The following is a 17,430-nucleotide window of genomic DNA, read 5'->3' on the forward strand; positions in this document are numbered from 1 at the left end:
CTGAGGATCCGCTCCTTTCGCATGGAGTCGATCAGATCAGTTGTTTCCACAAGGAGGAGAACTTTTGGCATCCATAGACATCAGAGATGCATATCTGCATATCCCTATATTTCTTCCTCACCAGAAGTTTCTGCGATTCGAAGTAGAACAAAGGCATTTTCAGTTTGTAGCCTTGCCCTTCGGGCTAGCTACAGCACCTCAGGTATTCACAAAGCTACTAGCCCCACCTCTAGCAAGTTTAAGGGCACAGGGCATAACTGCCTTGGCTTACCTAGACGATCTATTGTTAATAGACCAGTCGGTGGCCCGCTTGAAGCAGGATGTAGCCATTACAAGCAGTTACCTGGAGAATCTGGGTTGGATTCTCAACCTGAAGAAATCCTTCTTAAAGCCATTAAAAAGGCTGGAGTATCTGGGCCTGATCATAGACACAGCCCCAAAAAGGGTGTTTTTGCCTCCTGCAAAGATCAGCTCCATATAGGAGCTGGTGCGGATGGTCAGGTCAAAGAGAAATCCCTCAATGCGTCTTTGCATGAGGTTATTAGAAAAGATGGTAGCTTCATTAGAAGCAGTCCCCTATGCCCAATTCCATTCGAGACTGTTTCAAAACAGTATCCTGTCTGCTTGGGACAAGATGATTCAAGCTTTAGATTTACCAATGAGGCTGTCCCCAAGAGTGTCTCAAAGCCTCAGTTGGTGGTTACTAAATCGGAACCTGTTGAAGGGCAAGTCCTTCAGACCAATTATTTGGAAAGTAGTCAACAGATGCCAGCCTTTCAGGCTGGGGAACAGTACTAGAGAAGACGACTGTCCAGGGACAGTGGTCAGGAACCAAAAGAGCCTTGCCCATAAACATCCTGGAGATTCGGGCAGTGTATTTTGGCTCTGAGAACCTGGACTTCCTGGTTAAAGAATTGTCCTGTCAGGATCCAATCGGACAATGCCACGGCCGTTGCATATATCAATCATCAAGGGGGCACAAAGAGTCTCTCAGCTCAGAGAGAGGTGAACCAGATTATAACTTGGGCAGAAAAGAATGTCCCATGCCTATCAGCAGTTTTCATTCCGGGAGCAGAGAATTGGCAGGCGGACTACTTAAGTCGCCAGCAATTGTCCCCGGGGGAATGGTCTCTTCATCCCGGGATTTTTCATGCAATTTGCCAAAGATGGGGGACTCCGGACGTAGACCTTCTAGCGTCCAGGTTCAACACGAAGCTAGTCAATTTTGTGTCCAGGACAAGGGACCCACTCGCATACTGAACAGCGTTGGTGACCCCATGGGATCAGTTTTCACTGATCTATGCATTTCCCCCTATTCAGTTGCTACCTCGACTTCTTTGCAGGATCAGACTGGAAGAAAAGTCGGTAATACTGGTAGCACCAGCATGGCCCCGAAGGTCATGGTATGCAGAGATCGTAAAGATGACAGTGGAGGGTCCATAGCTCCCATCACTAAGGCCAGACCTGCTATCACAGGGGCTGATATTCCATCCTACTTTAGGAACGCTAAATTTAACGGCCTGGCTATTGAGACCCACATTCTGAAGAAGCGTGGGCTTTCCAGGGCAGTTATTTCTACTTTAATGCTAGGAAGCCAGCTTCTAGAGCTATATTTCTAGAGTCTGGAAAGCTTATGTTTCCTGGTGTGAATGTAAAGGTTGGCACCCTCAAAAATATATTATAGGCAGAATTCTTGACTTCCTACAAGTAGGCGTAGACATGAAGTTGGCCCTGAGTACTATTAAGGGCCAAGTCTCAGCCTTATCAATTTTATTTCAAAGACCACTTGCTACGCATTCTTTAGTCCGGGGTTTCATGCAAGGAGTGATGTGGATTAATCCGCCAGTTAAATCGCCCTTAAGCCCTTGGGACTTGAATTTAGTTTTGTCGGTGTTACAAAAACCGCCATTTGAACCATTACAGCATATTCCTTTAGTCCTTCTGACTAGGAAGCTGATATTTTTGGTTGCTATATCCTCAGCAAGGAGACTTTCAGAATTGGCTGCTCTTTCCTGTAAAGAAAGACGTATTTGAAGCGCAGTTAATTTTTTCCTTTTCCTCTTTCCTGTAAAGAGCCATATATGATTATTCATGAGGACAGAGTGGTGTTACGCCCTCGTCCAGGCTTTTTGCTAAAAGTGGTTTCAGGCTTTCATCTGAATGAATATATTGTCCTGCCATCGTTTTTTCCAAAACTATGTTCCAAAGAAGATAAGTCACTACTTGGTTTTGATGTGGTGAGAGCAGTGAAGATCTATTTAAAGAAAACTGCTCAGATTCGTAAGACTTATGTCTTATTTATTCTGCCAGAGGGTCCTAAAAAAGGACAGGCAGTGTCAAGATCCACTGTGGCTAAGTGGATTTGGTAAGTTATAATTCAAACTTATGATTTAAAGGGAAAGATTCCCCCATTTCAAGTTAAGGCGCACTCTACCAGAGCGGTTGGTGCTTCTTGGGCAGTGCGTCATCAGGCCTCCATGTCTCAGATCTGCAAGGCCGTGACTTGGTCTTCGGTCCATACATTTACAAAATTTTATCAAGTAGATGTAAGGTGGAATGAGGATATTGCCTTTGGGCGCAGTGTGCTACAGGCAGCAGTATAATTCCTCAAGGTCTCGGGGTGCCCTACGGGTTGTGTCTCCCTCCCCTCAAGTAGCATTGCTTTGGGACATCCCACCAAGTAATTACTTGAGGCTCTGTGTCATATGATGTATGATAAAGGAAAATAGGATTTTTAAAACAGCTTACCTGTAAAATCCTTTTCTTGGAGTACATCATAGGACACAGAGCTCCCGCTCCTCTGTTTTATGGGGTGAGAGTATATTACTTATATTGCTTGGCTACAAAAACTGAGGACTCCTGGAAGGACGAGGGGTTATATAGGGGAGTCAACTTCCTGTATTGGTTATACCAGTGTCAACACCTGAAGGTAGGCCCATAACCCACCAAGTAATTACTTGAGGCTCTGTGTCCTATGATGTACTCCAAGAAAAGGATTTTACAGGTAAGCGGTTATAAAAATCCTATTTTTTCTCTCAACAGAGAAGGGGGTTGGAGGGGGTGGATGCTCTGGCACAGGACTGGGGTTGTAACTTAGTGTAGGCATTTCCCCCACTAGCATTAATTCCTCAGGTCCTACAGAAGCTAGCCCACTAGCCTAGTTCCCCATTCTCAGGAAATGGTCTGTTTCCCCTCTACAACATCTCCCGACCAGGCAGGATCTCCTTCTGCAAGGGCCAGTTCTTCACCCCGACTCGGGGTTCTTCAGCTTGATGGCCTGGTCTGAGAGGGAGATTCTCCGAGATAAGGGATGCTCTGAAAAAGAGACCCTTCTAGGAAGCAGGAAGCTGATCACTAGAAAAATATAGGCAGAAATTTGGAAGGTTTTTTTACACTGGTACCAGGATAGGGAAGTCTTTAGGCCTTTCGGTACCAGTGTTTCTTTGAATTTTTACAGGCAGGGGTGGACCAGGGGATTGCCCTGAACACCTTAAAAATACAGATAGCAGCTCTGTCTGTGTTTTTGGATCAGAGGCTCGCGCTAGAGCCTCTGATCAAAAGATTTCTGTTAGATAGGGAGAGGTTGACTCCCATAAGAATTAAGATTCCCGCCTTGGAATCTGACGTTGGTGTGGGAGGCGCTCACGAAAGCTACTAATTTCAGTAATGTTTTTAATGTTTCTTAAATTAGCCTTTCTTTACTGGCTGTCACTACAGCCAGTAGGGTAAGCGACCTACAGGCCCTGTCGATTAAGGAGCCTTTTTGTTGGTGCTGGAGAACAAAGTGGTTCTGAGGCAAGACCCCTTGTACTTCCCCAAGGTTGCCTCCCGATTTCATTGATCACAAGAGATTATTTTACCCCCTTTTTGTGAAAATCCGAGAAATGAAAGAGAAAATTTTTTTAATTTACTAGTTCATCCTCTCAGGTGTGCCGTCCTGAAAGAGGACTAGAGAAAATTAGCAACTACACTTACCGGTAACTGTGTTTCTAGGAAATCTTCCAAGATGGAAGGCCTACTTCCCACCCTTTGGTGTAATTACTGCGGGAAAAGTTTCCCTCTTGCACCAGGATAAGCTATTATGCAGAACTGAGGTGCGGGGGGAAGGGAGGGGCCTTTTAACCTCGCGTTGATTGTGTTTCCGGTCAGGTGGAGCAGTCATCTCTCAGGTCTGCCGTCCCTGAAGATTTCCTAGAAATGCAGTTACTGGTAATTGTAACTGGTAATTTTTTTCTGATCACTGTATTAGGCTGTTTTCACACGGGGACGTCAGCGGTAAAGCACCACTATTTTTAGCAGCACTGTACTGTCATTTTTGCAAAGGTTTTCGGCCACTAGCGGGGCGCTTTTAACCCCCGCTAGCGGCCGCAAAAGGGTTAGAACGACCCGCAAAGCGTCGCTGCAGCGGCACTGTGCATTCAGTTCATATACACCGCTCCTTCACCGCTCCAAAGATGCTGCTTGCAGGAGTTTTTTTAACGGCCTGCCGGAGCATCGCCTCAGTGTACAAGCACTCGGGCTTTCACACTGAGACTGTGGGGGAGCTGTTTTACAGGTGCCATTTTTAGCCCAAAAGCACCTGAAAATCGCCTCAGTGTGAAAGGGGTCTTAGTGTCACAAGCGACACCAGATAGCGTCACACACACACACACACACACACACTATAAACCTCCATTCATATCAGAACTAGTGTCCCCAAGAATGCAGGGTTAGCTAGATTAGCCCCGACACCTGCCAGCACCTGTATTTAGCCCCTCCACCCCCCCCTAGTTTTAAAGCATGTTATGTTTGGTATCCATTTACTTGGCGTAAGATCACCTTTTTATAGTTTACCAAACACTTGGGCAATATATTGTGTTTTTGTGCATTAAAATTCAAAAAAGTGTGTTTTTTTTCCATAAAATTTGCAGTTTAAAAACCGCTGTGCAAATACCGTGTGACAAAAAAATTGCAATACCCACAATTTTATTCTGTGGTGCCTCTGCTTTAAAAAAAAAAAAATATATATAATGTTTGGGGGTTCAAAGTAATTTTTTAGCAAAATAATTTATTTTTTCATGTAACCAAAAGGTGTGTCAGAAAAGTGGTTAGAAGAGTGGGTGATGTGTGGCATAAGCTGCTAATGCTGGGCATAAAATGCCAGGACAGTTCTAACATCCCACAAATGACCCCTTTTTGGAAAGTGGACACCCTAAGGTATTTTATGAGAGGCATGTTGAGCCCATGGAATATTTAATTTTTTGTTGGAAGTTTCTCGAAATTAAGAAAACATTTTTTGTGTTTTTTTGTTTTTTTACACACAGTTGTCACTTAATGATATATTGCTCACACATGTCAGGGGTATATGTGGAATTACACCCCCAAAAAATTCTACTGCTTCTCCTGAGTATGGGGATACCACATGTGAGACACTTTTTGGCTGTCTATTCCTGTACAGGACCCTGAAATCCAATAAGCACATTCAGGTTTTTAAAGAGAGCGATTTCCTCATTACACTTCCTATCTATCACAGTTTCTAAAGCCCTGAAATGCCAAGATAGCATTTTTTTGGAAAATGAAGATAGAAAACGAAAATATATATTTTTTTCTTTTTTTTTTAATTTTCAAAAGCTTGTGACAAAAAAAAAATAGATCTGTAAAATACTAATAATGCCTCTTATCAAATTCCTTGGGGTGTCTACTTTCCTAAAAGGGATCATTGGGGGGTGGTTGTGGTATCTGAAACTGTGATAGGTAGTAAGGAAGTGAAATGAGCAATTTCCACCCTTTAAAGGCCTGAAGGCGGTGATTGGATTTCGGGGTCCTGTACGTGGCTAGGCTCCCAAAAAGTCTCACTTTTTATTATCATACTGGATTTATATAGCGCCAACAGTTTGAGCACCGCTTTACAATGTAAAGAGAGACAATACAGCAACTATACAATTCAATACAGGAGGGTTTGGAGGGCCCTGCTCCTGCAAGCTTTCAATCTAATAGGGAGGGGCTGGTAAAATAAAAGGTAGTAACTGTGTGGCATGCCTATGCTTAGGAGAAGCAGCAGAATGTATTTTGGGGTGTATTTCCACATATACCCATGACATGTGTGAGCAATATATCAGTTAAAGCGGTGTTCCACCCCAAAGTGGAACTTCCACTTTAAGGCCTCCTCCCCGGCTCCTGTTTGTGAAACTGAGCTTTTGGGGAGGAGGGAGGAAGCAGTTACCCGAATTTGACAGGTACATGCTCCCACTTCCGTTCCGGTCACTTAGGCGATCGGAAGCAGAAGCTCTCCCTCCCGAAGTCTTCTCGGACATATGACAGGGCCTAGAAGGCTTCGGGACCAGTCATGAAGTGCCGCACGCGCATGCGCAATGGGCACCCGGCTGTGAAGCCCCAAGCTGTCACAGCCGGGTGCCCATAGTAGACATGCTGTTGCCGCTGAGGAAGTTTAAGGGGAGAACACCGTGGGACAGGTGAGTGGCTTTTTTTTTTTTTTTTTTTTTAAAGTCGTACTAAACCCACAACCGTAAAATCTGTTTTTATATGCAGCATAGCATGTTTGTTATACTCACTGTGGAACTTAAGGGGTTAATCCTCTGCATTGTGCACAGATCCTTCCCTCCTGCACTGGGGAAGGCCAGCCAACCCAGGAAGGGTAGCCAACCTGTACATGCTCAGTTGTGTCTTTTATGCTGGAGAGAATAATTATTTGTTCTCAGAGCTAGCCAGGTCACATGATATTGGCATCACACATGTGGGCGTGTATACATGCTGAAGTGGAAATCTCCTCCTACCTGAACTCATAGAACTGGAGAAACTCTGCAGTTTATCACTGACCATGGTATATAGATCAACCAAAAAGTTATATAGTGGCAATATTTTAATGTAAAAAGAAGATTTATAAGCTGTGGGGGGACAAATGAACTATTTTCATATTACTGGGTTTAGTAACACTTTAATAAACAAAAATATGACTGGAACTCTGCTTTAAGTGACAACTTTGTAAAAAAAAAAAAAAAAAGTAATTTTTCAAAAACTTGTGACAAAAAATAAAATCTTTCATGGGCTCATCATGCTCTCAGAAAATTCCTTGAGGTGTCTACTTTCCAAAAAAGGAGTCATTTTTTTTGGCGGGGGGGGGGGGGGAGTTTGTACTGCCCTGGCATTTTAGCACCTCAAGAAATGTGATAGGCAGTCAGGGTAAAAGCTGCGGTAATTTCAGTATATATACCATAGTTTGTAAACGCTATAACTTTTTTGCGCTAACACTATACGGGAGTTTTTTTTAACAAAGACATGTAGCAGAATACATTTTGGCCTAAATTTATGGCAAAACTTGCGTTTATTGGATATTTTTATAACAAAAAATAGAAAATAATGTTGTTTTTTTTTTTTTTTTTTTTAAATTTCAGTCTTTTTTTCATTTAAATCACAAAGAATAACAAAACCAGTGGTGAGCAATTACCACCAAAAGAAAACTCTATTTGTATGATAAAAAGGACATAAATTTTGTTTAGGTATATGTCCGTGCAATTACCAGTTAAAGAAACGCAGTGTGGAATAGCAAAAAATAGGCCTGGTCAGGAAGTGGGTAAAACCCTCCAGAAATCAAGTGCTTAACCACTTCACGCAAATCGACATACCCGTACATTGGTACTTTGACACTAAATACCGGGGATATGGCAGCAGCTAGGTGCCAAAACCTCTTTTATTTTCTGGAACGGCGTGCAATTCTCTTTAACCACCTACGGATCACCCGCCATCTTTATAAGTCGGTACTTTGAAGAGGGATATCATTGTTATGGCAGCAGCAAGCTGCCATAACCCTGGTATCTAAAATGGGGCTGTCCGCTTTCAGATAAATTGAAACTAAGGAGAGGGTGTCAGGTTGGTCTAGAGAGTATGATTAACCCACATCCCTATTAGTCTATATATGGGGAATTTAATCCTCTTATGGGACTTTAAAGGGAAAAGGCTACTCCTATGGTAATCGTGAGTACAATGTTTGTTAGAGGAAAGTGTAGACCTGAAATCTACAGTGCAAAAATGAATTAATAAAAAATACATCAGATGCGTTTAACAATGAACATACAATACAGAGGTTACAATCATTACTCCATGGCATATAGAACATATACGGGGAATACCCAACGCATTTCGTGTGTTACTCTTCTTCAGGGGGTATGATTGAGACCAGCACGATAGAACATGTGTATAATTAAAAAGACAGTCATCAGAAAAGATAGCAGACAGTGATACCTATCCAGGTACATAGTATATCGCAAGAGGTACTAACCATGTAGTATTGCTTAAAGACATCATTAATTGTTGCAGCCACTTTAAAAAAAACATTTTAGGGAAGGGGGAGGGAACAGAGTGCCACTGTTCCATAACCATGCCTGATCCGTAGCCGGTAGGGTGGGCATGTCCAGCGAGAAACTCTAAAGAAAGCAGGTATCCCTTTCTTTTTAATTCTAGACATGTTTTATTGTGCTGGTCTCAATCATACCCCCCTGAAGAGTAACACTCGAAACGTGTTGGGTATTCCCTGTATATGTTCTATATGCCATGGAGTAATGATTGTAACCTCTGTATTGTATTGCATGTTCATTGTTAAATGCGTCCGATGTATTTTTTATGAATTCAGTTTTGCTCTGTAGATTTCATATGTCTACACTTTTTCTAACAAATATTGTACTCATGATTACTCTTTAGTGATCATGATTACTCATGAGTAGTCTTTTACCTTTAAAGCCCCATAAGAGGAATAAATTCCCCATATATACGCTTTCAGATAAAAGTGGTCTCTGTGGCGGATTCGCCGCAAGATCACTTTTATCGGCAGTGAGAGAGGGGCCCTCTGCCACTTACCGGAACTGTTGGTAGCGGCGGAGGTGATTACGTCCTGTCTCCTGTGTGGTATGGAGATGAGTGAGGGGAAGATGACCCACCCGTCTCCATACCATTGCAGGGCGGAAGCAACATGAAAATGTCACTTTCCACCCATGACTCTTAAAGTGATTGTAAAGGCCTTTGTTATTTAAAAAAAAAAAAATGTCATACTTACCTCCACTGTGCAGCTTGTTTTGCACAGAGTAGCCCCGAACTTGCTTTTCTGGGGTCCCCCTCTCGCGGCTCCTCCCCGCATCAGATAACCCCTAAGAGAAGCGCGGGGGATTACCTTGCGGGCACACTCCAGAGTCCAGCATTTGGCGTCCATAGCCACAGAATGCAGGACTTGGCCCCGGCACTCCCATCATTGGATTTTATTGACAGCAGCGAGAGCCAATGGCTGCCCCGCTTTCAATCTATCCAGTCAAGAGCCAAGAAACCCGGGCAGAGAGACAGCGTGTACCCGTGGATGAGGGCTCAGGTAAGTAAAATGGGCGGGCTGGCGAGCCGGTCACTGACAGTTTTTTTTTTTTTTTTTTTTTTCACCTTAACCGCTTCAGATCCGGACCATTGCTAAATGACGGCAACAGCGCGGATCTGAATTGCCGGGACGACGTCTATTGCCGTACACGAGCGGCCTGCGCGCCCGGTGATCAGCAAGTCTATGAGACTCGCCTGATCACAGATCAGAGTAAGGGGTTGGTCCCGACCCCTTACCACATGATCAGCTGTCAGCCAGTGATAGCTGATCATGTGATATAAACAGAGCCGGTAATCGGCTATTTTTCCTCCTCGCGCTGACAGCGTGAGGAGGAAAAAAATATCCGATCACTGGCGGCCGTGATCGGGACATTAGTCGCGATCACAGCCATCATACTGTCACCAAGCAATAGGCAGCAGTGCTGCCTACCAGTGCCCGCCAGCGTCACCCATCAGTGCCACCCAGTGCCCACATCAGTGCAACAGTGCTGCACATCAGTGCCACTCATTAGTGCCCATCAGTGTCACCTATCAGTGCCCCCATCAGTGGTACCTATCAGTGCCCATCAGTCCCACCTATCCGTGCCACCCAGTGCCGCCCATCAGTGGCCATCTCCTTATCTGTGCCTCCTTATCTGTGCCTATCTGTGCCCATCAGTGCAGCCTATCAGTGCCCACCAGTGCCGCCTCATCAGCGCATATCAATGAAGAAGAAAAATTACCTGTCTGCAAAATTTTAGAACAAACAATTAAACGTGATTTTTATTTTTTTCAAAAATTTCCATCTTTTTTTGTTTGTTTACCACCAAAAAAAAGCTCTATTTGTGGGAAAAAAATGATAAAAATTTCATTTGGGTACAGTGCTGTATGACCGCACAATTGTCATTCAAAGTGTGACAGCGCTGAAAGCTGAAAATTGGTCTGGGCAGGAGGGGGGTTTAAGTGCCCGGTAAGCAAGTGGTTAAAGCATAGGATGCATTTAGGTGAAACACGTAGGTTTACAACCCCCCTTTAAACACTTACTGACTGCCCGCTGTCGTTATATGTCGCTATATTGAAGAGGAATATCATTGTTATGGCAGCAGCTAGCTACCATAACCCCAGTATTCTCTTCTTCAGCGGACGGTCGACTTTCAGATAAAAGTGGTCTCTGCGGTGGATTCGCCGTGAGATCACTTTTATCGGTGGAGGTAGAGGGCCCCCCCTCCCGCCGCACTCCGGTGCCCTCCGCCACTTACTGGACCTGTGGGTAGCGACAGAGGCGATTAGGTTCTTCTCCCTGTTAGGCATGGAGACGAGTGAGGGGAAGATGGGCCCCCACCTGTCTCCATTTGATTGCAGGGCGAAAGTGACGTCAAAATGTCACTTCCGCCCATAGCTCTTAAAGGGACTTTTTTTTTTTTTTAAAGTCATTGAATGTTTATTTTTTTTAATTGCATTTTAGTGTAAATATGAGATCTGAGGTCTTTTTGACCCCAGATCTCATATTTATCTTAACAGCCACAAGCATGACAGGCAGAGGCATGCTGGAACTTGTAGTTTTGCAACAGCTGGAGGCCCGCAAATTGCTTATCCCTGCTCTAGGGTGTTAGAAAAAAATATAATGTTTGGGGGTTCTAAGTAATTTTCTAGCAAAAAAATGTTTTTAACTTGTAAACACCAAATCTCAGAAAGAGGCTCGGTCTTTAAGTAGCTAAGATAAAAGTGTTCTCCGCAGTGGATTATCCACAAGATCACTTTTATCGGTGGCGTGAGAGGTGCCCACCCCCTTCCCGCCGCTATCCGGTCGCCTCCGCCGCTTACCGGACCCACCGTTAGCGGCGGAGACGCTCGCATCCTTTCCCGTTGATGCCTGGCTGCTGACTGTGGGGAAGATGGCCCCCGCTTGGCTCCATAGCATGGGAGGGCGGAAGCGATGTATAACGTCCCTTCTGCCCATAGCTCTTAAAGGAGACATTTAAAAAAAAAAAATTTCAAGTGACTTTTTTTTTACTGCATTTTAGTGTAAATATGAGATCTGAGGTCTTCCTTTTTAATTTTATTTATTTTTTAAAAGACTGTGTCAAATTAAAACATTAAAAGTAAAATAAATAAGTGCTCGAGCTCACGCGTAGAAGCGAGCGCATACGTGAGTAGCGCCCGCATATTAAAACTGTGTTCAAACTACACTTGTCTGGTATCGCCGTGATTGTTAGAGCGAGAGCAATAATTCTAGCCCTAGACCACCTCTGTACCTCAAAACTGGTAACCTGTAGAATTTTTTAAACATCGCCTATGGAGATTTTTAAGGCTAAAAGTTTGTCGCCATTCCACGAGCGGTCGCAATTTTAAAGCATGACATGTTTGGTATCAATTTACTCAGCATAACATTATCTTTCACAGTATAAAAAAATTTGGGTTAACTTTACTGTTGTCTTATTTTTTGATTCAAAGAAGTGAGTTTTTACCAAACAAAGTGCGCTTGTAAGACTGCTGAGCAAATATGGAGTGACACAAAGTATTGCAACGACCGCCATTTTATTCTCTAGGGTGTTTAGAAAAAATACCTAAATAATGTTTGGGGGTTCTAAGTAATTTTCTGGCAATAAAACTGATTTTAACTTGTAAACCCCCTTCCTGACCAGAGCACTTTTTACAATTTGGCACTGCGTCGCTTTAACTACTAATTGCGCGGTCATGCAATGCTGTACCCAAACGAAATTTGCGTCCTTTTCTTCCCACAAATAGAGCTTTCTTTTGATGGTATTTGATCACCTCTGCCTTTTTTTTTTTTTGCGCTATACACGTAAAAAGTCCGGAAATTTTGGAAAAAAATGATATTTTCTACTTTTTGTTCTAAAAAAAATCCAATAAACTCAATTTTAGTCATACATTTAGGCCAAAATGTATTCGGCCACATGTCTTTGGTAAAAAAAATGTCTAAGTATATATTTATTGGTTTGCGCAAAAGTTATAGCGCCTACAAACTAGGGTACATTTTCTGGAATTTACACAGCCTTTAATTTATGACTGCCTATGTCGTTTCTTGAGGTGCTAAAATGGCAGGGCAGTACAAAACCCCCCCAAATGACCCCATTTTGGAAAGTAGACACCCCAAGGAAATTGCTGAAAGGCATGTTGAGCCCATTGAATATTCATTTTTTTTTGTCCCAAGTGATTGAATAATGACAAAAAAAAAAAAATTACAAAAAGTTGTCACTAAATGATATATTGCTCACACAGGCCATGGGCATATGTGGAATTGCACCCCAAAATACATTTAGCTGCTTCTCCTGAGTATGGGGATACCACATGTGTGGGACTTTTTGGGAGCCTAGCCGCATACTGGGCCCCGAAAACCAATCACTGCCTTCAGGATTTCTAAGGGCGTACATTTTTGATTTTACTCCTCACTACCTATCACAGTTTTGAACGCCATAAAATGCCCAGATGGCACAAAACCCCCCCAAATGACCCCATTTTGGAAAGTAGACACCCCAAGCTATTTGCTGAGAGGCATGGTGAGTATTTTGCAGCTCTCATTTGTTTTTGAAAATGAAGAAAGACAAGAAAAAAAATGTTTTTTTTCTTTTTTTAATTTTCAAAACTTTGTAACAAAAAGTGAGGTCTGCAAAATACTCACTATACCGCTCAGCAAATAGCTTGGGGTGTCTACTTTCCAAAATGGGGTCATTTGGGGGGGTTTTGTGCCACCTGGGCATTCCATGGCCTCCGAAACTGTGATAGGCAGTGAAGAGTGAAATCAAAAATTTACGCCCTTAGAAAGCCTGAAGGCGGTGCTTGGTTTTCGGGGTCCCGTGCGCGGCTAGGCTCCCAAAAAGTCCCACACATGTGGTATCTCCATACTCAGGAGAAGCAACAGAATGTATTTTGGGGTGTAATTTCATATATGCCCATGGCACGTTTGAGCAATATATCATTTAGTGACAACTTTGTGCAAAAAAAAAAAAAAAAAAAAAAATGTGTCTCTTTCCCGCAACTTGTGTCACAATATAAAATATTCCATGGACTCGACATGACTCTCAGCAAATAGCTTGGGGTGTCTACTTTCCAAAATGGGGTCATTGGGGGGGGGGGGGGGGGGGGGGGTTTGAACTGTCCTGGCATTTTATGCACAACATTTAGAAGCTTATGTCACACATTACCCACTCTTCTAACCATTTGAAGACAAAGCCCTTTCTGACACTTTTTGATTACATGAAAAAAAATTTTTTTTTTTTGCAAGAAAATTACTTTGAACCCCCAAACATATATTTTTTTAAAGCAAATGCCCTACAGATTAAAATGGTGGGTGTTTAATTTTTTTTTCACACAGTATTTGCGCAGCGATTTTTCAAACGCATTTTTTGGGGAAAAAACACACTTTTTTTTAAATTTTAATGCACTAAAACACACTATATTGCCCAAATGTTTGATGAAATAAAAAAGATGATCTTAGGCCGAGTATATGGATACCAAACATGACATGCTTTAAAATTGCGCACAAACGTGCAGTGGCAACAAAATAAATACATTTTTAAAAGCCTTTACAGGTTACCACTTTAGATTTACAGAGGAGGTCTACTGCTAAAATTACTGCCCTCGATCTGACCTTCGTGGTGATACCTCACATGCATGGTGCAATTGCTGTTTACATTTGACGCCAGACCAACGCTTGCGTTCGCCTTAGCGCGAGAGCAGGGGGGGCAGGGGTGCTTTTTTTTTTTTTTTTTTTTCTTTATTATTTTTTTGCTTTTTTATCTTATTTTTAAACTGTTCCTTTCATTTTTTTTTTTTTTTTTTTTTAATCATTTTTATTGTTATCTCAGGGAATGTAAATATCCCCTATGATAGCAATAGGTAGTGACAGGTACTCTTTTTTGAAAAAATTGGTCTATTAGACCCTAGATTTCTCCTCTGCCCTCAAAGCATCTGACCACACCAAGATCGGTGTGATAAAATGCTTCCCCAATTTCCCAATGGCGCTATTTACATCCGGCGAAATCTAAGTCATAAAATGCTCGTAGCTTCCGGTTTCTTAGGCCATAGAGATGTTTGGAGCCACTCTGGTCTCTGATCAGCTCTATGGTCAGCTGGCTGAATCACCGGCTGCATTCTCAGGTTCCCTGTTGAGACAGGAGAGCCAGAGAAAAACACGGAAGACGGTGGGGGGGGGGGGCATTCTCTCCCACTGCTTGTAAAAGCAGTCTAGAGGCTAATTAGCCGCTAGGATTGCTTTTACATGAAAGCCGACCGCTGGCTGAAAAGAATGATGCCAAGATGATACCTAAACCTGCAAGCATCATTCTGGTATAACCACTCAAAGTCGTGAATGGCGTATCTGAAGACAAAAAAATGGTAAACAATAAAACAGTAAACGGTAAAGTATAAAAAATTGCATACCTGAAAAGCAAACATGATAAAACATAATAACAATAAAACATTGCAGAATAGAATACAGTAAAAAAGAGCAGAACAATAGAGAGAATAGAGAGAGAGAGAGAACAATAAAACGACAACTATTATTTTTTATTTTATATTTTTGTTTGTGTTTTGTGTTTTTTTTTTTTTTACACTTTTTTTGTAACTGTAACTTTTATAACTGTAACCGGTTCCAGGTTCGGGTCTCTCAAAATGCGATGGCATCTTGGGAGACCCTGTGAAAGTGTGTCCTAGTCTGTGAAATGCTGTACCCTACGCTAATACTCAACTAGTGAATGGTAGCGTTCAAAACATTCACCAATGCCAATGCAAAGACCAGGATTGTCAGGACAGGAGGGACAATATTAGCGGGTGTCATGCCTATATCCCCGCTTGCTGCAGACACAACATCTTTTTTGGAGGGGGTTCGTTGGGTAGGGGTACTCGGGAGGACATAAAAATGCCTCTCATGCAGCCGACTGCATTTGGTTGGGGATGTGAATGGGGGACGTACGGGCGCTGCAGAAGTGGTGGGTTCCCAATTAGGATTGGCGAATGCAGCAGGAAGGGCACTATGGGCACGACGGGCCTGTGTTTGTCTTCTTCTTGGTGGCAGCGGGACACTACTTGTGCTTGCCACCTCACCAGCTTGAACTGCACTTATGGGACTCGCCACGTCACCAAGTGTTACTGCAGTGCTGGTTTGACTACGACCGGGGTGTACTAGGCCGCTGGCGCTTGCCAGTTCATCAAAACGCTACCAAAAAAACTGTTAGCGATCGCAGGGATCAGGCCTGACTCTGCGAACGCTGCAGTTATGCATTTAGTGTTTTGTAAGTGACAGTGATCGATCGATACTGCACTTGGGTGGGCTGGGCCGGGCGGAGGGGCAAAACGCAGGTGCTAGCAGGTATCTGGGCTGATCCCGCTAACACTGCGTTTTTGGGAACCCTAAACTGCTGGGGACGCTAGTATAGATCTGATCGGATCAGATATTGATCCGTTCAGATACTATACCACTAAGGGAGGCGTACGGTGCGTGCGTGGGTGTTAGCGGTACTGGCGCTAATCTGACGCTGCCTGGGGCGACGCATATCACCGCCGGGCGATCAGGGGGCTAAACCTTTATTTGGTAATAAATGGTGGGTGCCCTGACACTATAAAAAATAAACGAACTAACCAGCGTCACCCGCAACGGTTATACGGTGATCAGTGGTGAAAGGGTTAACTAGGGGGCAATCAAGGGGTTAAAACATTTATTAGGTAGTATATAGGGGTCCCTGTCGCTATAAAACGCTGACGGCGAACCTAAATATTTACCTCCCTAACTAGCGTCACCAGCGACACTAATACAGCGATCAGAAAAATGATCGCTTAGTGACACTGGTGACAGGAGGTGATCAAGGGGTTAAAACTTTATTAGGGGGGTATCCTAGACCTAAAGGGGGCTAACAGTAACTGACCTAACACAGTAACTGTCACAAACTGACACCATGCAGTAATCAGGAAAAAAAAAACAAAAACCTGCTTGGTGTCAGTTTGTGATTGGGGGGCGATCGGGGTGTTTTGTGTGCCTGGCATATTCTACTGTGTGTGTTTGTGTTGTGCACTCACTTTACAGTCTTCTCTCCTCGGCGCCGGAACGGAAAATACGGAGCCGAGGAGAGATGACATCATTTCCTCTGTCTCTGTGTACAATACAGAGGCAGGGAAATGATCCCATTGGCTGGGAGCGATCGCGAGGGGGGGGCCACGAATGGATGGCCTCCCCCTCACCACCGATCGCCGGAGGAGATTTACTGACCGCCGCAGGCACCAGGGGGGGTCCGATCGGACCCCCCACCCGCGGGCAGGCAAGGACGTACAGGTAACCCTTTTGCCTGCCCGTGCCGCTCTGTCGACGTACATCGTCGTGCGGCGGTCGGCAACTGGTTAATCTGAGTTTTTTTTTTTAAATACAAACTTTACCAAAGCACAGATATAGATTAATTTTATGTATTTTTTTTTCCCAGGACAAATTCTTGAACATGAGCCACACAGCTAGAGAAGACCTTGATCCACCTTCAACATACTTTATATGCAAGGTATTAATATATTCTTAAAACTGCTTTATGCATACTTTTATATTTATACAGTCAGGTCCATAAATATTGGGACATCGACACAATTCTAATCTTTTTGGCTCTATACACCACCACAATGGATTTGAAATGAAACAAACAAGATGTGCTTTAACTGCAGAATTTCAGCTTTAATTTGAGGATATTTACATCCAAGTCAGGTGAACGGTGTAGGAATTACAACAGTTTGTATGAGTGCCTCCCACTTTTTAAGGGACCAAAATTAATGGGACAGATTAACAATCATCCATCAAACTTTCACTTTTTAATACTTGGTTGCAAATCCTTTGCAGTCAATTACAGCCTAAAGTCTGGAACGCATAGACATCACCAGATGCTGGGTTTCAACCCTGGTGATGCTCTGCCAGGCCTCTACTGCAACATCTTCAGTTCCTGCTTGTTCTTGGGGCATTTTCCCTTCAGTTTTGTCTTCAGCAAGTGAAATGCATGCTCAATTGGATTCAGGTCAGGTGATTGACTTGGCCATTGCATAACATTCCACTTCTTTTCCTTAAACTCTTTGGTTGCTTTCGCAGTGTGCTTCGGGTCATTGTCCATC

General features: G+C 43.4%; 1 protein-coding gene across 1 annotated transcript in view; it reads left to right on the forward strand.

Annotated features, from left to right (window-relative positions):
- LOC141144737 (uncharacterized) overlaps nt 1–17,430 on the forward strand; it is a 397,412-nt gene that overhangs the window by 16,066 nt on the left and 363,916 nt on the right. Inside the window, exon 2 of the mRNA XM_073630709.1 lies at nt 16,764–16,835. Within this exon, the coding sequence (XP_073486810.1) occupies nt 16,764–16,835 (72 nt within the window). The remainder of the gene's footprint in view (nt 1–16,763; nt 16,836–17,430) is intronic.

Source organism: Aquarana catesbeiana, linkage group LG05 (genome assembly GCF_042186555.1).
Source record: "Aquarana catesbeiana isolate 2022-GZ linkage group LG05, ASM4218655v1, whole genome shotgun sequence".
Classification (NCBI taxonomy): Eukaryota; Metazoa; Chordata; class Amphibia; order Anura; family Ranidae; genus Aquarana; species Aquarana catesbeiana.